Raw genomic sequence first — 26,952 nt, forward strand, 5'->3', positions numbered from 1 at the left:
CAAATGTAATGATGCAACTTTGGGCGTGATCATCATGTGCTACTCATAAAAATAGAAAGTTGCTCCTTTTTGCATTTTCTATCACTATATATGGGGACATACTGTAGAAGCTTAATCTGCTGCTAGCTGCACAGTGAAGCAAATCAGCACGTCAGCAGAATTAGTTTTTCTTGAATGTGAGAATTGTGATGGTTCACCAAGCTTACAATGATTGTTCGGTCATCTTTACCCTCACACGAGAGCGTATATGTGCATGCTGAGCTGAATCTAAGGAGCCAGCAGACAGACCAGAGGCCAGAGCAGAAGAGACTCAAAACCACACAAAGAGTCCCATTCACCCTGTCTCATAGTGTTAGCAGTTTTGGTTAATGCTAACTCTGTGACAGCAGCACAGTCTGTTTTGTTCTGCTCCTCCCTGCTCACATGGCTGTAACTCTCCCATCACTGGCGGGAGGAGGGCCAGTATAGCTGCAGTCATGTAGCCTGGTTTGGGTTTAAAATGGCAGCGTGACCAACTATGTGTGGAATCTCAACCATTCTTCGTCCTCCCTGCCAAGGAATTGGGAGCCAGGGCTGTAGATCCCATGCAGGCCTCAAACTCACACATTCATATTTGGTCACTAGAAGCAGGGTGCAGCAATCTGGAGTTATCTTAGTGGTTTTCGAACCACAAGCGCAATCAGACAAAAAAAAAAGAATGGAAGGCGCTCTACAGCGGCCAGTGAAACCTGCTATTCAACCTGCCTGGGAAACGAGATTATTACTTTTCAAAATGAAATATAAAAATAAAACCGAATGCTCCATAATTACTTCAAAGTAGATCTTGAACCTAAAAAAACTGAATGCACAGATTTAAGTTTGCATGAGACACTTCTCTTTCAACTCATAAGTTAAACATGTGAAGTAAAAACACTTTGTTTACCAAATTTGGTGTAAATTCCATTCTTCCTTCCTACGAACCCTTTTAAATTCAGCTGAAATGTTTAGAGCAAACACTGTGACAAGTGCATTGGAGCCATAAGTGCTTCATCTCCATGTGGGAGTTACTATCCATCAGCTCACCTGATCCAGGGGTCAACAGCGGGCCCTCCAGCTCCAGATCGTCCTCCTCTGCCTCCTCCAACTTTTTCTTCTTCTTCTTGGGATCACGGGGCTTACGCAGTAGAGATAGCTCCTCTGGGTGGCGGATATCTGGAGGGGGAGAGAGAGAGAGAGAGAGAGCAAGAAAGTTCATTTGATGCCACATAAACAAGTCAGTAAGCCACTAAACACATACAGTAATTTGTGATGTTTCAACTACAGGCTTCAAATAAACCACATGACCTCTCGCAAGGCACAAAGACAATGTGTAGAACCTGTAACATAGGTGAATACAGGGACATTGGATTGGAAGTGGAGGAGAAAGAGAAAGCAAAAGGGACAGAAAAGATGGGTAAGAATTGTAGACAGCTGTGCACACGCGGGGTGGAAAATTGCAAATCCCTTTTCTCTGGGCCCCAACAAATCTTGCTTTAACTGTAATCCCCAGCTGAGAAAGGGCAGACACAACCTCTATCTCCTTCTTACCCTCCTTCCTCTGACTTTTCCTCTCACACAAAAAAAAACAGTTTTCAGTTGCTGTTGGCAAGGATTGGTATAGCACATCTCTCACAAAATTCATCCTTGAAGATACTAAATGAAATAAACAACCACATCCTAACTGTGTGTGAGCTGTGTACAAAATCCCAATCAGACAGTAAGACACCACACTGAATATAATGACTAAAACAGAGCAGCTTCTCTCCCGTCTTCTCCCTCCCTCGAGCTTGGAGGCCAGGGAACCATCACTCAGCACTGCAGTGATGTTTTAAGATGGGCTTGGGATGGTTCTGATGTAGTAGTGAGACGGCCAGAATGTGTCAGGACTGGAATAGATGGTGCTAGTCTAGAAGCAAGCACATCTGGATCCTCGGCTGGATATGATTTTCTCAAAATTCCATATAAATTAATTAAACAAGCTGATACTTGGGAGCTTTATTTCATTATTTTAGCTTTGTTTTGTGCAAGACTGTTGTAAAAATGTTCATTTTCTCACATCCACTGAAATAAATCTCTCTTTAACGTTTTAAAGATGAAGGATTGGAGAGGTGCTGCAGACTGATTGAAGAGCTCGCGGAGGGTGTTTGAGGAAAGCACGAGCAGAAGGGGAGAGAGAACGTCCTGGCTTGGTGAGAAAGCTTGTTTGGTTTGTGTAACTAAAGCAAAAGCATTCCAGGAGTTTTAAGAACTACCAGATGGGAGCTCACCCTCGCTCTCTCCGTCTCTCTCTGCCTCCCTCCTCCTTCGTTCTCGCTCGGCTGCAGCGGTGAAGCACAATCCCTGTGCCCTTATACAGCCATGTGAGTTGCAGGCGTGCTGCCGAGCTTTAGCCCCACTGAGCCGTGCGAGGAGGCCAATACACACAGTGAAGTGTGTATCAAACTGTGTGCACCTGGGTAGGACTGTGTCGCTCCCTCTTCACTGAGGCATTGCAGAGGCATGTGGCATTTTACTACGATGTCACTTTCATTGTTCATTCTTATGACCTCACCGAGACCAAGGAAATTATCTATAGGGCAGATATTACCCATCTACCAAACAAGATCAATCTGATACCAATAAAACTGATATAACCAACATTCATGAATTATTTCTATGGAACTTTTGCCTCCTAACATATTATCAAAAGCAAAGGTTTTGGGCACAAAATCTTCATAAAACCATTACTTACATTAAATCTATTTTCTGTGACAGGTTTAGGATCCAATATCATTATCAGAGTTTCTATAAAAGTAATATTTAGGCACCTCTACTGGATCGTTGTGCCTAAGCACCTGGAGAATAAAAGAAGTTGGAAATGGGTGGGTGGGGTAAATAAATTGACAGATATGCGTTTTTCATCACTCCCATGAAGAGAGTAGAGGCGTAGTCGATATGATGGAGATCTAATGTCTGCAGAAGTATGAATACCATCAAAAACATAGAGGTAAAGATGACCACATCAGACTAAGGGGAAAATACATGAAAAGCTACACTAGACAGGCAAGCGTTGCAGTCAATTTCTGCTGACATACTCAGTTGAGTGTTGAATTGTATGTTTATAGTGATAATTTAAGAATCATGATCTGGTGGGAAAGACGGCTCCTGCACTCACCACATACTTGTGGCCAGTGTCAGGAGGGCGAGAGAGGGTTAGAGTGCTTACAAAAGCTTGGTTGATTTCCATGACACCTTAGACAATAAGACCCCAACCTTCCATCCTGCAGACTTGTGGCAGTTACCAGGACTGGAGCCAGAGGAGAGAGGAGGGGTTGACCGAGAGCCAGCTGGGCTTGCAAGATCTACTCCTCGGAACACATGATTCACTGCAGTGAGTAAGGCCAGCCGCAGAAGAATCACAAACACCGTCAGAGTCTAATTTTACAGCACTAAAGTTTACCGTACAAACAGCTTAAGACCCTACATGGACAAAAAAATTAAAGAGGAGGCGATTTCACCTTCTGTTTTCCCCCTGTATACTTCTCAATGTTGTGAGGAGGTAATTATTGGGCCGCAAGGCTGACTGATCAATAATCAGGAGCCATAAATCAAGCATTTGATCCCGGGAAGAGTAAATAAAACGAGGGGTAAGCGATAACTCATGCACAGTCTCAGTTGGATGGGAAACGGATAATAAGAATGTACAAATTCGTGGATATTTTATGGTTTAAGAATTTAGCTGATGACGAGTACAGTAAAGTTAGATTTTTGGCATTTAGAGTGAGTTGAACGATGCTATGACTCAGCACCATCACATGAGGCACACAAATGGAGCACTTTTTGCTCTAACTTTAAGAAAAAATGACAGCAGCTTGTAAAGAGTGACAGGGGTTCTCTTCATGCATCAGACAGGAGGCTAAAGAGGTGCTAAAAGGCAACTCAAAAAGGATAATAATGCACTTTAATTTAGGAGTTGGAGGTGAGGCCAGACCGCACTCCTCCTGTGTTATGACAACAGAGGCCAGCACACTCGGGCCAGTTGAGCAGACCACAGGTTGATGGGCCATAAATCTGCTGGACCAAAACGATGAACAGTCCCACACAAATCTGAAAAGGCTTCTGGAGGCAAAGACAAAGCTCTCTGACAAAACACTGCAATACGCCTCCTTTAACTGTCACCATCCTTCTTCAAACTCCCGTGCTCTCTATGTCCCGTGATATAGCCTACATACATCCTCTCACTTTGCTTTGCTGCCTGGTCATCCATTTATTCGACTCATTGTAACATTTCAGAGCAGTGCTGACAATTGCAAGTTACAGTATTGTTGCTGCCTCTTGTATATTCCAGAGAATGCTATTGTGTGTCAGTTTCCTCACACATGGTAGCAAAGGAGTGCTTACTAAAAAATAAAAAAACACAGCGATTAAGTGGAGCAGCCTGATTCTTTTTACCCTGAAGTGGTGCCTTGCTGAGAGAAGCAGCCTTTTTTTTGAACCACCTCAGGCTCCCAGGTCCACAGTCATGTGTTAGTCAGTTGTGAAGAGCACATTTTGTGTTCTGGCTCACAGGAAGAGTAAAACAGCCTGCTGTCAGAGGGAGGAGGTGTAGGTGTGTATTTAATGTGTTGGAAGTGAGTCCAGGTTGTCTAGACGGGACAAGCTCATGTCTGACTGTGACTCTTCACTGGGAAAATTAACCAGAGGAGCCAGTTCAGTAACATTCACCTTTTTCTCAACTACAGACCTGATTTTTTGCATTTCATACAGCATAGAGCTGAAATAATTAGTTAGTCATTAGATAGTCATTCTATAGCCAAATATTTGTTGGTTCCAGCTTCTCAAATGAATATCTTTGCATTTATGACTGTTGGTTGAACAAAACAAGACATTTAAAAATGTCAGCTTGGGCTCCACAAAGCTAGTTCAATAGTTCAATTGAAAATTATCGTTTGTCACAGGACTACAGCATATCTACACAGTTTCAGGTGGCACTATAACACAACAAACACTAGCTGAGAAATTCTTCAAACTTGGGTTCAGAGATTTCTCAGAATTGTTGACAGTTCAAAAATGTTATCTTGCAACTAAAAGTGGAAAATCCCCAATGCCTTTGCTCCACTATCAAGTGCAGCACAGGATGTAAGAGCTGCCAAATAGAATCAGAGGTCAAAACAGGAGTGAAACTGAGTGATTTTCATGTATTACAGTACATCAACCTTTTGCTGAGTCCTCTCGGTTCCCAGCCAGCCCAGATGGACTGTGTCTGTGTCAGGACACAGCTGCCATGGACATGGGAGAAGTGCAGCGGTGATAATTGGTTTTATACTTTTAACTGGGAGCGTTATGTTGATTTTCTATGCTTTCCCACTGTATGGGACGCTCACTGTCAAGAGTTTAAGTTGTGCTAAAGAGGCAGAATAGCTGACAAAATAGAAAGTTTATCATCCTTAAACTGTACAGTGTAATAACAAAAATAAACTACGGAGGGGGTAGGGATAAAAACAGCAAAATACTACACTGGAGGACTGAACTCAGAACTTGTTTTGGAACAGGAAATAGCTTCAGTGAGACCACCTGACCGGACACGACAGAGCAAAACTACCCTCCAAATAAATTAGTATGAGAAAAAGAACTGGAGCCAATGGTGAGCTGCTCATCGCCGAAAACAAAAAGATCTCCACCGACTTCTATCCGTTTCTATCTTCCAGAATCTCCCTCCCTCCCTTTCTGCTGTCTGAAGCGAAGGCCAGTTGGACAGGCCTCGTCTCTTCCTGTCCCCTCTGATTGTCTATGCCGTGCAGCTCACAGGGAGTTAGCAGAAAATATGCACAGGAAATTGTTAAACTCAAAGTTGCCCTGATAACAAAAAATGAAATGCTTCCAGGCCAGACCGGCTGCAAGTCAGCCAAGTCAGCTGTCATGCCCACAGTTACAGTTAAGAAATTTACAACAGTTCGTTATCCTAAGTTCTGCTTTTTGCTTAATGCAACGTGATACAAATACAACAGTAGAAGCACATCACACTGAGAGGCCCTTCACAGCCACCGTACAACATCTTGCAACATCCTGACATGCGCAATGTCAGCCAAAAGCAATTTGTCCTGAATTTCTGTGAAGCTGAAATAGATTTATTACAGAAGCAGCAGACACATTCCTCACTAGGCCTAGGCCAGATGAAGGCTACATGCCTCCCTGCCTCTGCTTTCAAAAACAGCCTCTTTGTATATTTACACTAAAACAAATGTGCTATTTGCTCTTTTCATTTCATAGAAGTGCTCTGCAGACCCCGTAGCCTTCTGAAAAAAGAAAAAGTTCCATTCCTGCCAAATTAAAAACAAGGTCGATTGCTACCTGTAGAGGCCAATGAAAACAGTGGAGCTGCTACTGGAGCCTCTCTGCTGAACACAGTCCAGTGACAAAAACACAACAGGTGTGCTATGACCCTGTCTGATGGAAGCATTTATATTGGAGGGGGCTCTCCAAACCCTACTGGAGACAGTGACTACGACGCAGGGGCAAAGGGCAAAGTCTGAGGCGAGGAAGAGTGGGCGTTAGCAGGTCAGAGGTCACTGGGGTCCAAGGCGGGACCTCTGACACGTCTATGACAGGACAGGGTGGTGCCAGTGATGGAAGATATCAATAGTGTGTGTGTGTGTGTGTGTGTGTGTGTGTGGATGACCTTTGGGTACTGCTTACACCATGGGGGACAGTTAAAATTGGACATGATATTAGTAGAAGAAATGGTAGGTAAGCAAGACAATGAGTAAGAGTTATTTACATGTACATGAATTTGTACTTTGGTGTGTGCCTGTGTTATAAGCCTGGGACAGATTGATAATCTCTGTTTACTAAACATTACTGTGAGACCGATGGAGCCCAGGTTCCAAGGACACGACTCCGGAGCTCACAGTGGACTACCAGTCAGGAGACGTGACTCCAGCATGCAGAGCTCAGGGTATGTTTAATAAACACAACAAATTGCCAGGGATAAAAACAAAGTGAGAGGAAGCATGTGATTAACTAAGTTTGATGTAGAACATATCCAGAACCTTCCCAAAAATAGTCTTACAAGGGTTCAGCAGGGTGGGCAACTTCAGCAGACTGAACCACTCATTCCCATAACTCTTTGCCAAATCAGTCACACCTCATCTCCATTTGCTTCATGACTGTTTTCCACATCTCGACTAAAATTATGGATGCTGCTTTGCTTGCTTCCTTGTAAATGAGTCAATGGTTCCACTTACTGAAAGTTTTGCAGATGTCGGACACAGCCTTGAAGACGCGGTCCGAGAAGTTGACCTTGACCTTCATGTGCTTCATGTTGGGCAGCTGGAGGCGCAGGAGCTTATGCTGCGGCGTGAAGAGCAGCCTGGCGTCTGCTTGGATGCCGTACTTGTCCAATGTCCAGTGGGTTTTCAACAGCCATGTCTTCTTCTTCTCCCACCACAAAGCATGGTCTGACCAGTCCTTCTTCACATCTACAGAGGGGGAGAAAAGAGTAGAGTGGACGAGTTTAAATAACTGGAAAGATGCAAAAGAAAACACAGCAAAAGATTGAGTAGTTGTAGTTCTTTACTAGCATTGTCTTTGCTAAATCGCACAGCTAGGTCTATTGACAGCAGGGTGAAGATATTGCTGGCAAAAGGAAAGTGTAACTAGAGCGCTCAGTCGGTTTCCATCACACTGTACTGACCTGAGCTCACCAAATATGTCCCTTCAGGGCAGAGGGTCACATTTGGGGTGAAGGGGGGTCATGGAGGGGATAGAAAAGGTTTGCATGGGGGCGGTGTAGTCAAAGTGCGAGGGAGGAGACGACTGAGTGTGTGAAAGACGTGGCTGTTTGTGCGACACTGTGGGGATATCAGGTTCATACCTCCCTCTTTGTTCCAAAGTCGCACTGTGATCCCTCTAAGCAGACACAAGCCACCCAAAACCCCACGTAGCTCCCAGGCTTTCGCTCCGCAGGGGCTCAGCACAATGGGGACCAACCTGTGGTCTCATGGTGTGTGTGTCTGACTTCAAGGGGAAGGTGAAAACCGCAGGGATTTAAGGGAACTCAAAGCAGCTGTTTTTGCAGATCACCTTGCTCTGGTTCTGCTCTCAAGTTGTGCTTGAGCTGCAAATCGCTTCAAAGCGAAAAGGTAAAAGTGTGAGAGATCGTTTGCATACATTTCTTAACTATTTATCACATTAATGGGATACATTCACAAAATAGCAAAGTATGTTAAGCAGGTCAAGTTGAATAGCAGGCCAACTAGATCAAGGACTTACTTCTCTTCACTTTTTAGAGTTAAAAATATCCATCGACTGTTTATGTACCCCGTCCTGTGCATATGTTACTTTCAGTTCAAGTGTAAAAGGCCTTAGCAGTCAATGACAGTTGAGATGGATTGAACAGGCCTGTAGTTTTCAGCCTATTATACTTTGAGATGTTCCCCCTGAGTAGTGATGTCATTACTCCGGCATTAGTCCAGGAAGGCACTTCCCAAAGCAGTGTCTCATTTCCTCCACCCACATACCCACATCATCGCTTCTCCAGCCTATCCTCCATCTCACTCTGGGCCTCTCTCTCCTCTCAGAGTCACTCTGTCCAGACACAGACGTCAGTTTGCTCAGTCATCCTTTAATCAAAGCAGTCCATCTGAACCGTTTCAACTTATATACTGCTGTGTCAGCAAGAATGTTTAATGGCCATATACTACGATTAAGAATAAAATGTAAATTTCATGTACAGCAGCATCATTGCCAGACCATAAATATACCAAATAAAGCAAAAACCCAGCCAGGCAAATCTTGAAATACAGCCATCACAAGTTTTGAAAGCTCAAGATAACATTGTCAAATTACTAATTCTACCTGACCAACAAAAAAATTCAATTTACAGTGATAAAAGAGAGACCAGCAGCAAACCCTCATGTATGAGAGGCTTAAACCAAATTTTTCCTTGATAAATGACGTAAATGATTGTTATTAAACTTGTTGCCGATTAATGTTCTTTCAAATTGTTTCATCTTACTGATAAATAAAAATCAATCAAAATATCTCCTTTAGGTGCAGAAATCACTGCAATTAGTTTGAATTAATGCCGGACATTCCTGAGATTAAAAACGGGCAAGAGCTGCATTTCACTATACTACTTTGTATTCAAGGCCGGCAGCACATTACATGGGGATATGAGGAAGGACACAGCTACTAATGGAGCCATAATGGACCACGCTTACTTTCTGAAACATGGCAAGCAAACAGCAGTCAGGAGAACGCAACATGGACTTCACATCAACATGGTTTGGATTTTTACATCATAATCCAACACTGGCTGATGCACATTGTTACCATATTCCTTTCAGAAGCAATGTTGAAAGGCAGAGGAACGATCTTGAATGTTGCCCTACGTTGACCTCTTCCATATGTCAAACAGCTCGGTGCCATGGTAACCTAAACTTTGAGTGGCCCTCTGTTTGCATGTGCTGCTATTGTTTCCCCTGACCTTAACTTTAGATAGGGGCACCCATATGCATTGTTGACACTCTCCTGCTGATCCCGTCTAAAAGCTGAATGATTGGGATTAGCGGGTGAGGAGGTGAAACAACATATTGGCTGCTTAGAACAAGGAAACAAGCCTGCTGTGATGTGAGTAAAGCAAACTGGAATGAGGAAGAGATTACCACTGGTGATTAAGATGGCGAGGAAAGTTTTAGAAGAATGGCAACTAGCGTCTCAATGCGAAGACCCAGGACTGTGTGAATTGATTTGGGGGGGAAGGGGAGGTGTTGTTTGTCAAGCTGTTGGGTTTTATACTGTTTACTCCGGGGGGAAACACTTGGTATTTGAGTGAAAACATTCCAGGCTTTCTTTCTGAGACCCCGTGCTAGTTACTCTAGCAGCATGGGGTCTAGCTGTCATCGCTCTGCTCTGATGCCTCAGCTGTGCAGAACACAACTTCATTGCTGCCATCAGAGAAACTGCCCCCTTAAGTGCATTGCAGCTATTAAAGGCTGAAATAATGAGAGGGAGTAAGGAGAGGAAAATTGAAAATAGACCTGAATGTATTTTCATAACTCTGCTCACAGTTTTTCCTCTTACAACCTTGTAATTTCTGGTGTCTGGGAGCAATGCTGAACAGCTAGCATTAACATTTGGCACTCAGGTCTTCACCGCAGACCACGTTCTATAGAAACGTCCTCATACTCAGCATGCACGACCACCATACAGTCTGTGGCAAGGCATGAATGCACGTCTTGGCTGGTCCCAGTTACCCTCAACAGGCTTTCAATGGCCCCCGCTCCACTGTTTCCTTGTCACCGCCCACCATCAAAACCTTACTGGACATAGTCTGTCCTTCTGCTTGCTTGTGTCATTACGCAGTGGTCCGATGTGTTGTGATTGGACGAAGGCAGCTCGGGTAGGCGTCCACTGGGTTCTTTCAGCAACAAGGTGGTAACTTAATCCACGGAGAAGGAGGGAGAGAGGGCCAATGGCATGTCCAAGCTAAAAATACAGCCTGCCAAGCCTGACGTAATGCAGCAGCCAGAGAAGCAGGGGCCTAAGTAATTGGGTGCATTAAATGTGGACCCACAACCCCTCAGTAGAGTGATATGTGTGTGTGTGTGTGTGTGTGTGTATGCGCACACAAGGAGGGCTTAGAAGACAAGGGAAGGGGAAACAGAATGGGAAAACCATGTTTTATGACCTCTGCAGGATGTGAAAGATGATACAGAGATTGTGTGTGTGTGTGTGTGCGCATGGGTTTGGGGATTTGTCGAAGGGAGGGTGTTTTTATCCATCCATTAACTACATTAGATCTCTGTTTGTGCGTGTGTGCACTTTAACAAGCTAAATTAATCCATAAATTCTGTCAAACTGAGTCCTTTTAATTCACCACCATAGCTCTCGACCAAGACCACGAGAAACACTGCTTTAATATGACATGATTCATGCTGATTATTCTACAAAGCAATTAAGCAAAAAAGCAAAGAAAACAGTGAAATTGTACTTGAAATGTACCCAGTTTGCAAGGCTTTCATTAAGATAATACAGGAAACTGAATTGTCCCTCTTTCCCTCTCCTCCCCATCACTCCTCTTTGCTCTCCCATCCCTCCCTTCATAGTCAGAGTATCTGTAGTGTTTACATTAGGAGGCAGCTATGTTTATGGAGGCCTGTCTGTGAGGGGGAGGGGACGGGACGACAGAGGAGAGGATGAGACAGAGGGATTGAGAGAAAAGGGCATGAAAAGGAGAGATGAGGAGGATGAGCAGAGGACGAGGGAGGAGCTCTAACTGCGGACACAACTATATGAGACCGAGCAAGCGAAAGCAAGCAAAAGGAAGTGGAAAGTCAAAATTAAAGTCTACCGGCCAAAAATACTAAACACATAAATAGCCTCTCCAATTCTATCTCCTGCATGAAATTGAAAAACTGCCTTTATGCCTAGGAGAAAAACCAGACAGTAGACATTTCAGCAGCCAAGTATGCGTCTACTTGTTGCTAACACACATATTCGCACACACACGCAATAGCTGAGGTGTCAACTGTCTGCTTTATAAGTTTATGGTCAATATTTCGATTGATCAGAAAATCAACTCACGAGTCAGTGTCAGTAATAAATGCTGAATGACCATTTCATCGATTTCAAAAGTCTGAAAATTGAACACTCTGCTGTCCTGGCACGATGTGACTGACTATTTTCTCAATTAATCGATTTATAATTTGGTCAATAAAATGCCAGAAAACAGTGAAAAGTGTCAATCACAGTTTCCTAAAGTCCGCAAATCCACACAAATCAATGGCTAGAAGTGTCAAATGTTTGGCATTTTAGCTCCAAAAATGACAAATAGTTGCAGATTCTTTTTCTGTCGATTGATTAATCGATTCATCGACTAATTGTTGCAGCTCTAGATGTGACACTGATGTTGCATGTGCACTCAATGACTCATATTTACTTATTTATCAGGCTTAAACCATCAAAGCAGTAACAAGTCAGCTGACACCTAAGGCAAAATCCAAGCTCATCTCCGGCACCATTAATGGAAGTGATTTAAGAGTGGACACACAGAGAAGTCAGGACTTTTTCACTGTAGCCTTTCCCCTGAAAAATGTTTTTCATAAACTGTCGGAGCCAAGCTGTAAGTGATAACCACAGCTAAGAGGTGCAAGGCTTTGTCATTTTCAGCCATCAGCTGATAAAAACATTACAGCTGGGTGAGGCTGGTCACGCCGTTTCCTTGGTGACTCCTGGCTGACGTCGCGGGGGTAGTGGTGCGAGACGACAACTTGTTTTCATACACAACAAAGACACGGCTCTCTCTCTCTCACACACACAAAGATATAGTTTATCCCCCTCCACAACATGAAAGCCCTTCTCTTTCTAAATATATTCCACGTTAAGCAGGGTGAAGGTCGGTATTGACAAGCAAAGATACAGGAAGCAACTGTTGTGCACCGTCCTTAAATTAGATCTACTGTAAATGTCCTTTAGGCACTCGCTTGCGTCTGCAGTCATGCTAGATAGTATCAACATCAGATACCCAACATGTACACTACAAGTTCGATAAAGACAGGCAATGACAATGTCTGTATGGCAGACATGAGATAGAGAGTCACACAGGATAACAGTGGAAGATTGAAGCGATAGAGTCAATTCAACAACACCATGGCTCATTCTAAAAACAATGCATGCATCAAGTAGTCATAATCCCTGTATGGCAGAGACAGAAGCGGCAGCAGACGAGCAGACAGACTCGTGATGAATGATCAACAGATAACAAGCTAAATCTAGAAATCATATTTGCAATGCATCTGTCCCATCTGGTACACAACCAAGAGTGACTAATACTGGCAACACGTCATTTTGCGTGACTCTGACACCCGTAAAGATGAAATCATTGTCTAATATCTTCATCTATTCCAGCTGTGTCCTTCGGGTATTCACTAACCAATACTATTAAAACTCAAGCACTTTCCATTGACAACCTGAGTTGAACGAGGTCAGCTGAGCTTATTTCAGTCTGTTATTATACAACAGCACAGCATCCTGCCAATAGTCAATCAGGCCATTTATCATGGACATTAAATATGCAATACACAGCGCATTTAGACCCCTTTCAAGCTGTCAGACGTTACCTGACAAAGCATTTAGACAAAGGGACACTTAATGCTGCCATTAAAGCTTTTTAGGCTGCACTAATAAGAAACAAAAGGTTCATTGGGGTTGTGCCCTGTGTCAGTGATACACAGCTCAGTAACAGATCCTTTAAGGTCATGACTGGTTTAAAAGGAGTCAGGGGACATTGTGACAGATATTGAGTCGCTAGTGTTGTATTGCCACTACTTACACACACACACACACACACACACACACACACACACACACACACACACACACACACACACACACACACACACACACACACACACACACACACACACACACACACACACACACACACACACACACGAAAGAGATTGACAGTACCGAAGCTTTGGTGCATCACTTTGCTAGAACTGAGGTACACTACAGGTGAAGTGGTGGAGGCAGAACCAGGCTCTATATTGACTACAAGACAATAAGGATGTTTCCTCAGAGAGGAGTCTGAAATCTTAACAGGAAATTTAGGAGCATCGAGCCTGTTACAGTAAGAGGAGAGTGCAACAGTGCTGGCTTTGATGCATTAGGAGAGGCCAGGAGGGCTATTAGAGGAAACCTCCTTAGAGACAGATAGTTTGTATCCATTTGTGTCATTTTCCAAACACAGCAAAACAGTGGGGGTACTCCCCCTCCGCCCTGACACAGCTTTATACAATTAAGTGTTCAGGGACCTGGTGGAATAATGACATTATAAAGAAACTCTGGGACGAAGATCAATGGAGCAGATAGACAATATTCATCTTTCCTTCTATCCATGTATGCATCCTGCCAGACGTCCCCTCAGGACTGTGATAAGCCGCCCCACTGATGCCTCTGTGAGTCGAACAGGAAGTTCAGTTGCTGCCCAGCTTCTAGCTGCATTTGTCTAGAAACCCAGCGGAGAATTTATGTGGTAAAGGGACACTTCTGAATACTAAGCACAATTGCTTCCAGATTAAATATTTGGACAACAGCAGTGCTGAAACAATTAGCTGATTTCTAAATTAATAAATAAACAGACTATTCTGATAATCAATTCACAATTCACAACCGTTTTCAAAGTTATAGCTTTTTAAGAAACTTATAGGAAAATTTGCTGCTTTTCTCTGTTTCATTTTACTATAAATTATATATCAAGTGTTTTGCTTGACTTTTGGTCGGACAAAATAAGCAATTTGAAGACATAATCTTCGTCATCTTGAGATATTTTTTCAGACATATGCACCTGCTGTGGAGCAAATGAGAAATGTTATGAGAGGGAAACAGTGCTGGCCCTGAATCAGCTTAATCATGTATAAACTTTAAGAGTGACAGAGCCTTAATGAAATTATTTGCACAACTTATGCTCTGTCACAACTGCCTTAATAAAGCCTCATCCCATGGTTATGAAAATGAAATCCTCTCTTGTCCCTTTGCTCTGTAAAAGTACAGAGACAGACTGTGAGGCGGTGACAAGTATGAATGAATGAAACGTGGGCTGAGAACCTAGACAAAAACTCCATATCAGTTTACTCCACTGACATACAGGTGTGTGGTGCTACAACAACAATGTGCTGCTCTAATGTTTCCTTCCACTGGATCCACTGCGCTTGCCCGCCACTACAGGAAGGCGAGGGGGACAAAAAGCAACAAGCTTCAGATTCCCAGAGGAGCCATGAAAGTTTGTTCCACTGCATGTTTAAGATGCCAAACATAACTAATTAAATCATCCTTAACAAGCACAGCAGTCCTTTCGTGGAAGTGGACAAAGAAAAATTTAGATACTTCAAATGGCAAATTGATTCATTAATTAAAATGAACTCTCTATATATATGGGAGACAATGAGTAGGTATGTAATTATATACCAAGTATATGTGTGAGCACTTGCTTAAGTCTGAATACAGACCAGCACAATCACTGCAGCATCTTGCTAGTGAAACAGGAAAGCTCTGGCCTGGGCAGGACCACTACTTAGGCTAACTACTTCCTGTCAGAGAGATTAGAGACCAGGATGATCACACAAGCTTCCAGGCCGTTTCTCACTTTGTAATGCCGGACGTTTGGGTTGGCTCCACGGTCACAATCAATGAGTCTCATTACGCACAGCGATATATCTGGACGGTGTGTCATAGCAAGATGATATGAGGAGAGGGAAAGTGGTTATAGCCACCTATCAAAGGAGTCTTCCACTGTGCTGGTGTGCGATATTGAACGTGAAGATGTGAGCTCTCACATCATCAGGACAGACATAGTCTAAGACTAAGACATAGACTAAGTTATCTTAGCTCTTCATCTCGCTCTCTGCAGGGGCTGAAGACCCATCTTGCCCCTCAGTGAGAGGACACAGTGAGGGCGGGAAGGCGGGAATGCAAGGAAAGCACAAGGGAGATGGCGCATAAAAAAAGCCCAGAGGAAGTTCAGCATCCTGTGTTAAATCGCGTCTGTTTCCTAAAGAAACCTGCACTCCATTGTCAAACCAAAGCCATCTCCCTCTGGTCACCACGACCTCCAGCAGACGGCATCTTGGCATTGCAAAAAGGACACTGAATTCAAATAGCTGACAAACTGGAGCATTATCTTGAAAACAAAGTTAGCGGAAACATTAAAGTCACTTCTAATTGAATATTATAACAATAAGAGGCATTTGCTTGCGGTTTTGTGAGAGGTGCCTCTGAACAGAGGGGTAGAAATGAAACAAATACATTTCCTACATGATTTGCTCTAACAAAACTGAAATGCATGTGGGATGATGACATTTGCAGAATCACTTGCGATGTGAATATGTAGGTCATCGCAAATACAAAACACACATTTTCTCTGACATGCAGGGAAAGTTCTCTGCGGCTGGCCAACAACTGCAGGCCCCTCACTGGAAACAACCACATGAACTATCAGTCACACCAGACCAATTAGTTTGCTCAAGTTCTATTTATGGAACATTTAACAGTCAGCGTACATGAACCTGGAAACCATGAGAAAGCGAACAATGTGTCCTTTAATGTTTTCGATTTATTATTAAGCCTTGCTACGTGGCTGGAGGAGTCATGGCTGCCAAAACTTACAAAACGTAAGACAAAATAATAAAAATATTTTCCACAAAATATATTTAGGAGAAGAGGGAGTGAGAAAGGAGGGTGAAAACAGGGAGAAAGGAAAAGAGGGAGGGTTGACAGAGAGAGGGGGAGGTGGATGAAGCAGGCAGCAGAGAATCCAGCAATGACGGCAGCGACCAGAGAACAACATGCCAAACCCTGGAAGTCATTTCCTGCTTCATCGAAGACTTTTATGGAATTCTAGCAGCGTGGCCAACGTCACGACGAGAGGGAGAGAGAGAGAGAAAGCTCAGGTCCTTCTCACTCCACACACCTCCCCTCCCTCCTCTCTCTTTCCCTCCCATTTTCTTCTCCATCCAGTCCCTCTACTCTCAACTGTCTCTTCATCGTTTATGTTTGCTATGTATGCTACTCATTCCAAGACTTGTTTTTTCAGTGGATTGCACAACTCGCAAAAAGAAATGCCAAGCAAATAAAGTAGGCTTGTTGCAAAGCAAGGTTGGCGGTATAGGCCTGTAATCCGCAGGTAAATGGAGGAGAAGAAGTAGAAGAGACAAAACAAGTTGGCCATTTAACCCATCTACAGGAGAAAAAAGGAGATAGTGTGCCTGTCATGTGAGTTAAATGTTCGCTAAGTCAGAATTTATTTGGGAAAGGCCTTCCATATCCCATTTAGGGCATCAACTCCTTTTTCGACAAAGGCAAAAACCACCTCAAGCGAGCGTAAAAACTTTTGCACAAAACACTTTTATAAAATCTTGCCATTTCCATGCAGATTTTCTAATGTGACACTTCAAAATGGTCATAAAAATACCTTCATGGAAACACGGCTAGTGTAAGCCACAGTTTACCAGACATAAAAGCTATGCAACTCGGGAGCAATCCCTTTAAATCCAATAAAACTCCCGCCAGCTAATGTTGTTTGTGCAATATTTGTTTTACCTTCTAAATGGCACAATATTAGCTTTTAGAGAGGAGGGCGGCACTTCTGGAAAACATCAACAAAGTCAGAGAAAGCAGCAATGATGGTAAGCAACAGAAGGATGAAAGGATTACAGGAGCGGGGGACCAGGGGGTGGTCAATCAGCTGGCTTTAAATACTGCTCTCCTGGAGGGTTGCAGGGGAAATGGAAGCAGCGTTCGCTACTGTGATCAATAGCTAAGTGCCTTCCTGGCATTTGTCTATTTAATCCATTATCGAAGGCCATTTGAGCCGGCAATGTGTACCAGAGACCTGCGGCTCACAGGAAGAGTTGAAAGATGGAAGCAGGATACATGTGGACGAGACACACCCACCGACAGCACCACACAACCCTGCTCACGTGTGGAAACGCATGCACAAATACTACTAATGAGAACGCTGGCCATCGCACAGAAGACAGCTGATGTGTCACAAAAACACGTACTGCTACTGAAAGCTGCTTCATACAGCAACAAATGTTTATGATGGAAAAAAACCCAGAGCGCTGTCAGCCTTGTGGAAAGCAATTACTGAATCACAAGAGGTCCTTCATTTTCGAGTGTAAGAGACTCAGAGACAGAAGGAGGGAGGGGGGGCAGGACAGAGAGAGATTTGTCATTGCACCAGGATGTCCTTTCAATGTGAGACTGACGTACTGCCTGCCAAAACTCTGGTGGTATCTACGTGTCCCTTCTCACAGCACCATGTATATGTGCGTGTACATTCGCACATGTACAGTAACTATGTATAACCACCAAGTCCAAGCTATCAGCAGATCCAACAGTCAGTATGTGACAGCACTTAGGAGGCGTTCAGTGAGGACAGTTCAGCACTGTCACCACTGTGAGAGCTGAGTGGTATAGAAACAAGCTACTGGCCCTGAAAATGTTTCCCACAGAAGGAGAGCAGTATTTCCTTTAATCTCATAGCTTAACTCATTAACTTGTACAGACTGTTTTCTCTCATCTCAGCCATCTAAAGCATATCTACACTGCCTATTCCAAGCACATAATATTGTGCGTCACATGTACACGTCCCATGTGGAAAACCCATGTTGTAGGTGGGTTAATGATTACAATGCAAAACAACCTGTTGACTCAGGGTAAGAGGAAGATGGCAGTCAAATTAAATGTCCCCACACTCACTTTGTGCGACCAGTCAAGGGGCACAAATACACTCTTGAACTCTCACAGAGCAGTTTAATGTCAGTTCAGGAGTTCTGCTTCTAATAAGAGGGCTTATTACTTTAAAGCATGCTTCAGTAAGCTAATTTAACTGCATTAATAGTGGTAATAGTATGATAATACATAGGGGATTTAAATGCATTAAACAATAGTAACGAAGGCTGGAATGACGGTATGTTTTTGATACAGGGGCACAAACAACCATGCACACCCACGTCCTGTTATATTACTTTGGCGCAACAACAACAACAACAACAACAACAACAACCAACAGCCAACCATGTTCAACAAATCAAAACTATTCTCAACTGCGGATGTGAAGAAATCAAGCCACTGGAATCCTGAGCAGATAAAAAAGGACAAGTCATCAGCGACATAGCTACAACTTCAAGGAGAGGAAAACAGAAATTAAGAATGGTAAAAACAAAAAGAAAAACAGTCAACTCCCATCACACATTAATGATGGTGGCAATGTCCCCAATACAACCTGATATAACTGTAATACAACTGATACAATTTCAAACACATGTGGCCAGTTTAGATTTCTATACTAATACAAATCTATCACAAAGTTACTACACTGTTTATACCTCATGTATTCAACTTTTATGGCACAAATAGCCACCACTGAAAGACTCACTGCACCACAGAGAAGGTGTCACATCAAGAAAAAGTCATACCCTTCAACCAGACCTTAACAAAAAGCGCCAACACAACTCAAACAATAGATAAGGCCGGGCCTTGAGTGGAGCTGGGGTGGGAGGACCAATGAATTCATGTCGTCCCACGTGCAGCAGCACCACTGCACTCGCCTAGCATAGATGCTGCACAGCACAGACGACCACAGAGAACAAAGAACCCAATTATGTGGAGCTCTAACAGGAGGGCTAAAAACGGGACCATGGGCAGGGAATAAAACCTTGGAGCGCTGCAGGAATGCTGAGCATTTAAGCGCCATCGACACACAACACACTGTCACTCCCAAATCGTACTGCCACCGCCACCCCTGAACTTTCTCCAGCCTCCATGAAACAGGGCAGTGTTCAAGTGGCTGGAACAGAGGACTCTTATGCTTACTTGCACCCAAACTTTGTCAAGTGCACAACTGCAGTCACAGAACAGTGCATGATACAGTGGGGGGAGGGAAGCTGTGTATGGTTTCTTTATACCTTGGGTTACTGACCCATATACACTGCAGGGTAACAAAGAGGAATATTAACCCCTGAAAGGCAAGTCCACAAACCTGGTGAGCTGGTGTCATGCAGCAAATGTCAAGGAAAGATATATTTCCATATGTATTAAATATCTGCACACATAGAAAATATATGGGACGGGTTAACTTTTATCTCCAAAGACAATAATGTAGCTTTCATTCGTTTTCTCTCAGTGTTTCCGGCAGAAAGCATGCTTTTCAGTTCCCAGCAAAGTTAGAGAATGTCTGTCATTAACTTTGGCTGGTGTTCAGAAACAGTTTGTATGTTTGCATACAAGTGCAGTGTTTACTTAGTGGAATCTCACTTCTCAGAATGGTAACTATTTTGAAATAAGAGGTATTTATTGCCCCAAAAATATGAGCAGATAACACAAATCAGCCATTGACACACACAAAAATTCAGCTTCTGCAGGATGGTACAAGGTCAGAGGTCAAAAGGAAAAAGGCTTTCATTACCGCCAACCATATCCACATATATTACAAATGGAATGCATCTTAAAATTGGCAGACTTAAGGTGGATTGCTGTCTTTTCTATCATGTGTCAAAATGAGTCAATAAGACTACACTCAAGCCTGTTTATTACACTTCAGATAAGCTCCTTTGAAGAGCCGCAATGAAGTGCTCTGGCCCCTGCGTGACAGCAGCATGTGCGCATACCTAGTTTCTCCACGAGTTTAAGCATGACTCCGCCAATGTGGATTTCCCCAGTGACCCTCAGCGACACATCCCTGTGGAGGTCGGTGACATGCATCTTCAGTTCCCACGTCCCGTCGGCGTAGCAGCCATCGGGCATCCGGATCCCGTCCAGTGCCATCCTGCCAAACAGACCCACAGTCAAGTCAGGAGGGGAAAAGGTCCAGCTAAAGTTCTGTCACACTGGAGTGAAAAGAAACCTTTTGACCCTCTGGAAAGGAGTAAATGTGGTGCAAAGAACGAACTGTACCCTATTAGATATTTTCAAACATACATTTCTGAGCATGTATACTTGGGAGGGGTGTAAATTAACTTCACTAACTAAATTTACTTGACTACAGTTCTAGACAACAGTACTTTACTTGAGCATTTACCTTTTCATTTCTAAATATATGCTTATACTTCAGGGAAACTATACATTTATACTCAACAGTATCCGACAGCTGTAGTTGCTGGTTACTTTGCATGACTGCAGATTTTACATTCACACTGAAACACTAAAGACAAACCAATGGGAATTGGATTGGGCACCACCTGGAAGTGCTATGCCATCAAAATAGTGCTTATATCAGAATCAGAATCAGAAATACTTTATTGATCCCCGGGGTGAAATTGTACTAAATACATAAATGCATGAGCACTTTCCGACACTATGACAGGGTCTTAAGGTGGACAATATGACAACCATCAGAGTTGTGCCATACCATTATGCTATTCCTTGGTTTTAAAGGGGGACTTCACACAGCAGAGTCAGCTGACTAGTCATGGTTGGTACTCAGCCTGTAACAACAGTTGTATAATGTCTTCCCAAGTTTTACTGAAAAAGTAACCCTGGTGATGTCAGAGTGATGTCGCAGGATTAGGGTGTATCAGCTTGATCTGGGACGACAGATTTATGATAGAAAACCTGCATTACACACTGGAGGTGTAGAGTTTTAATAACGCAGGCCTTTCCGGACAACGGTACTAAACAAAACTGTAGACAATAAAGCAAATTTAATAGGACTTTTGCATCAAAGAGATGAAGTTTCTTGACTTGTCAAACATTTAATTCACTGGATGAAACAAACAGACATTTCAGACATTTCCATCTAATTACTAATCCATGGACCGTTTTTCAATAGATTTTCCATTGATAAATTGATATGTATCAATATCAAGATAAAAAAAAAAGATATACTCCATGATAGGGGCTTTTATTGATATTGCCAACTCCTAAAAAGGGTTAATCTTCATTGTGCTTGCCTACCTTTACTTTAGATACTTATATATAGTATTTCAAATGTACTTAACTGCTGATTCAGTACAATTATGAATACACAATGCTTATAATGGAGTATTTTCCCCATTGTGGTATTTCCACTTTTACTTAAGTAAAGCTAGTACGGTTCTTCCAACATTGGCACACTGTAATGACAATACTACAGTGCTAACAGATACTTTAGCTCATTAATGAACATTTGACCCTCAGGAATGATTCAGAAAAGGATGATCTGCTGTTTGCCCATCACTGTGGCTCTCCTCGTGCTTCTTGCTGGGAAGAAGACGCGCCCTGTCTTGTGAAGTCGCTGCCAAAGAAAGTTACATTACAGCCCGTCTGTCATTCTTTGATCGGAGGTTGTCCAGCAGAAGAGTGGCCCTGCGATCAAAACAGCCGTCTAATCAATAAACACGGCAGAACAAAGGCTACAGGCCCGCGGCTACAAGTTCAACAAGGACCTTTGGCAGCTATTATCTGCGCCAATGTGCCGGTTCACCTGTTAAAAGTAACGGTAAAGCCGCTCTTACAAATAGGGAGAGGGGTTAATTATGTAAGCAGGAGTCCGTACCACAGCTCCCCCGGCTGCATGCACACTCCGCTCAGTCGGTCGTTAAAAAGGAGCAAGTTCAGTAGAAAGTGTGTCTAAAAGCACACACACCGCTTAAATTAGCGACAAAGTCTTGTTAACTGAAGTGTGGGTTTAAATGTAGCAGAGGCGGTACGACGACAGCAACAAAAAAACATATTTCATAGCGGCGAACGAGCAAAGCTTTGAGGACGAACATTTAAATCTGTGTACTCACCTTCACAAAGACGGAGAAAAAAAAACACTAAAACAGTCGACTACACGGTACAGAACAAGTTCCCCCTCTTTAAATCATGTATAAAGTCTTTTTGAGACAATAAAAGCAGAAAGAAATCCCCGAAGAAGTCGTTGAAGAAGTGAAGTATCCCACACAGTTTCCCTGCAGGCTTCGGCTTAATGGAGTCCAGCCGTCTCTCTTCCTCCCTCCCTCTTTCCTGCGGATAACGTCACTGCTCCAATCCCACTTTTCCTTTCATACTGGGAGGCTTTTCTAGTCGCCTACTGGTCCCCCCCCCCCACACACACACACATTTACACACACACACACACACACACACTCACTCAGGGCATGCACAGGACCTGAGAGACTGAATTGTGGGTTAATTCTCCCTTTTTCACCTTTTATGTTCATCAGAGGGCCACTTTGTAGAAATACAAATCATGCTTTTTTAAAATCATAAATAACCAGTAATTTGGTCCCTTTGGCACATTTTGTCTGTCAAGACAAATAAGTCAAGAATAATTTGCAAATTTTCCACTCACTAAAGATTACAATCAGCTTTTCATATGATTTTTATTTTCCGTTCTTTTGGTTTCTCACTACTTCACATACTGTTGGGTGGTGTAAACTACAGAAATCCATCACATTTCATAACTGTATAATATTAAATCTTAATCTGGAGTTTAAGTACAGATCCTGACAAGAAATGCAAACTACAATATTTACCTCTTGACATATAATAATGACATAATTTGAAGAACTGTTCACTTAAGAAGACAAAATAATCATGTATTCATGTGATTTTAGTTTTCTTTGTTTTGTTTCTAACTGCTTCACATACTGTTGAGGTGTTTAAACTACAGAAATCCATTATATTTCATTATTTCATCTAATATCAAATCTTATTCTGGAGCTTAACTAGTAAGTGCAGGTGCTGACAAGTATATAAACTACAATATTTATCTCTTGACTTGCCAGAATCTGTAGTTCACTAAATAGAAAAACAATCAGGTGTTCATGTGATTTTTAGTGTCAATAAAAAGTTTTTTTTTTTTCCACTTGATTTATAATACATAATAAGAAAATAAATAAATAAATAAATAACAGTATGTAAATGTGAACAGAAGAAGGCAGGCTTGCGTTTGTACAGTTTTTGTCAAACTGCGACCCTCCACAGTACAAAATTCAACGGTTTGCGGCAGGCATAATGGACATGCAGTTAAGATCTCAAGCTGCCTTTTATGGCAATAGTGCTGCAGAGCCTTGAAGCAGCATCCAGGGACCTTTGGGTCTTTAGCCCTGGGAGTAAGAGCACAAAAATAACAAGGCATTTTGGTTTTGTCACTTTAACAGTTTTAATAACTGAAAAGTGTCTCCCTTTAAGTGTTTCTCCATCTTTTCTTTCAATGGAGACTAATGCCGTCAGACAAAAAGCCCCAGTGGAAGACTGCGAAGTGTAGAAATCAGCCAAGATATACAAATATCATCTTTAATTCCTGACACATCACATATATTCAAGGAGCATTTTACTGTAGCTGGTCCATGTGGAGGTATGTCAAACTATTTCACATACTCTTTGGGGATATAAAGTAAAAAATAAAAAAATCCATTTTACTTCTTATTCTGGATCTGAAGTACATACAGCTGCAGACAAGAAATAAAAAGTGCAGTATTTACTTACAACATATAATATAATGGAACAAAAATTATAACTTCTCACAAAATGGAGAGAAAGTAAAGTACCAGTGTTTCCAAAGTGTACTTAAATGAATGTACTTAGTTATTTCACCTAATTTCACCTACGAAACTCACATTTTCAGTCTCTCCCGCAACACGAGGTCAGTCATTATACTGTATCATTAAATTACAGAAACTCAACTCAACAGTTGACTTGGATTTGCTAATAGACTTCAGGCATCTAAAACTGTCTGCAGCAGTCTCCCAATATAGCCTTGTAACTATGAGAAAACAATCTTGCACAGGTCAACATCACATGTTCTTTCCCCTTTGCACCAAATTCAAAACTGTAACGGGACGTCGTCGCCGGTATCCGTGAAGACAGCATGTATGGGCATCACTGTAAAAGAGTGCTACAGCAGGTGTGGGGATCATGGCTTTCTTCATCAACCACATGCAAGACACTGATGATGATGTGGTCTGCAGGTTGTTGCTCCTCACTGCTGCAGATGAATAATGGCATTTTATACTTGCATTTAATCAAATGGTGACACGAATGACAAGTTTGGGGGGAAAATGGATAGAGAAAGGCTGCTGTCTCCTTTCTTTCCAACAGCACAATGCACACACTCTCCAAGTGGTCTGCAGTAAAGACCCATGAATCATCAGTGTTTCTGGCTCGGTCTCCCAGTGAACTCGCTCAGCTCCAGTCCTCCAGCTCTGGAATCTGGGCCTTCAGACTACAGTCGGCATCAAAGCGATTTATAAACTCTCCCTGCAGCTCTGACCCCCTCGTCAGTGTCTGGCACCCGACCTGTTGCCTTTTATAGGCTGTGTTTTAATTGCAGCGTAAACATTTGAGTCAGTCAGATGCAGAGCAGGAGAGTCAGATAGGGGAGCCGGCTTGGCTGCTGCTGATGTGGATGAGGAGGGAGGAGGTGAAGGGGGGAGAGAGAGAGAGACAGAGGAGGATGTGAGGGGAGGGCTTCAAGAGGTTTACACTGTCTTCGGGAGTCATCTGTAGAAAAAAACAATGATCAAGTCACACAATTATAAATAAGAGCATTAACAAGAGTCAAAATAGCTCCATTAGTTAAAGGCAATAAATGGAAATAGGGTTGGAGAAAGGGCACTGGACAACAGATGGTCAATAGGGGTCTTTGTTCCAGTATTACCTATAGATGACTGACCTCTTCTGGCCAAACACAGAACAGCAGGGCCAAATGCATTATTTATGTGAATCACCTCTGTTCTAACTGGTCCCATCTGTGAGCCTTGCCTCTGCAGATGTTGCTAAACTGCATTAAAGCGCTAGCAACTCATGTGGAAGCAATGACTGCTTGCGGATTACAATGTGGCCCATTCATGATCTATAAATCAGCTTTGTTTTTCCCATCAGGGGGTGTCTTGGAAAGAATCTGATCTTGAGTTTCAGACGAACAAATAGCTCTATTGTCCTCCAAAAATCAGTCTGGAAATGAGCAAAGAGACCATCTTCCTCTGGAAATTTCAACCTCCTCCTCCTACGCGACAGCATACACAGATTCCAAACTCAATATTTCCCCCTGCTATTACCTGTGGGATATGACAGATTAAGAAGAAGCAGTCATTGTATCCAAAAAAGAAATGCTTTAATAAAAGGAAATAAATACAGTGCTTTGGATGGCAGTTAGAATCCATTACAGGCATGGGTTATTGCACAGCTCTAATGACAGACAAAAACATGTTCCCAGACATCCATTCAAAGTTAGAGCAACAGTGGTAACTGACACAAATTTAACACATTTCATTCAACACACCCACGATAAATTTCAATGCCTATATCTCTTTCTCACCCGGTGACTGATTACATATGGCTGCAGGCCCTTCCTCATTAACCTTGGGACATTTTAAAGACGACACATTCGTGACAGCGCTTTATTATTTCACTTAATAATGGCTTCAAACTGGCAACAACAGTGTTGAATCTACAAAACATGTAACGGTAGACATTTCCCTGATGCTTATGGTGCCTTTAACAAGAAAAATATACTGTCATCATTCAAAATGCTGTGCATTAAATGCTCATGTAGTCAAAAGTACAATGTATCTTGACAAAGTTTTCATTAATGTTCTCCAGTTTAGATGCTATTTTTTAGCAAGCAGAGTGAATACAGTTGAAAATCTGTGCTTGAATCAAGAATTGCTGAAATGAAAAATGTACAAATTTCACATACATTTTGGAAACACAGCCAAACCACAAACAATGGCAGAGACATTGATGTTATTGTTAGCATGGTCAGTCCACACTCCTGCAATACATATTTGCTGTGTCTGAACTCACACAGTGTGTCTTAAAGATGCAGCGGCAACAGTGGAACTGTCCTTGTATTTTGCATTAAATGTCTAAGGTCTCCGAAGTAAATTGCATGCCTGCCGTCCAAGTGACGTGTAAAAATTGCTTTCTGCACCTATTGCTGCAATGTACAACATGCTCAGCAAAAATGGGCCGTTTTCTACATAATTTCTGTGCAATTCATAACTGATGAACGGGCGAGATCCACCAGATCAAACATAGAAACACTCTCCCTTATTTGTCCCTGCTTCCCTACTACTTCTCAGTCACCTATCTGGTCAACTGAAAGGCAGCCTGGTTTCAGTCAGTAGGCCTTTGCATAAATAACATTAAAAACCAGTAAGTGGATTCCATTCAGTGGTGGACCAACAACAGCCCTTGATTGTGTGGAACAGTAAAGCAGCAGCTTGCACCATAACAAATTAAAACAAGCTCTTCGATAACTACGATATTAAAACAACTCAGACACAAGGAAAATTTGACACTGACAATAATCAAGTCCGTCACATGTAACTAACCCCATAAACATTAATCTGAGAGTGATTCCATTACTTCATCCATTGCAATTGTCTTACAAATGATTTTAAATTACAAATCCATGAACAATCATGAGTGGCTTTCAGCTCAATAAAGAATACAAAGCAGTTTCTTAGATGCATGTTGGCA

The 26,952-nt window shown here is 42.5% G+C and overlaps 1 protein-coding gene across 2 annotated transcripts in view; it reads right to left on the reverse strand.

The window, feature by feature from the left end:
- Positions 1-22,427, reverse strand: part of fermt2 (FERM domain containing kindlin 2) — a 39,412-nt gene extending 16,985 nt beyond the window's left edge. For both annotated transcript variants that reach the window (XM_070919870.1, XM_070919871.1), the window contains exons 1-4: positions 22,272-22,427; positions 20,172-20,329; positions 7,242-7,475; positions 1,063-1,191 (exon numbers count right to left, since the gene is read on the reverse strand). In XM_070919870.1, the coding sequence (XP_070775971.1) occupies positions 1,063-1,191; positions 7,242-7,475; positions 20,172-20,328 (520 nt within the window). In that variant the 5' untranslated portion in view covers position 20,329; positions 22,272-22,427. The remainder of the gene's footprint in view (positions 1-1,062; positions 1,192-7,241; positions 7,476-20,171; positions 20,330-22,271) is intronic.
- Positions 22,428-26,952: the final 4,525 nt, after the last annotated feature.

Source organism: Enoplosus armatus, chromosome 15 (assembly GCF_043641665.1).
Source record: "Enoplosus armatus isolate fEnoArm2 chromosome 15, fEnoArm2.hap1, whole genome shotgun sequence".
Lineage (NCBI taxonomy): Eukaryota > Metazoa > Chordata > Actinopteri > Centrarchiformes > Enoplosidae > Enoplosus > Enoplosus armatus.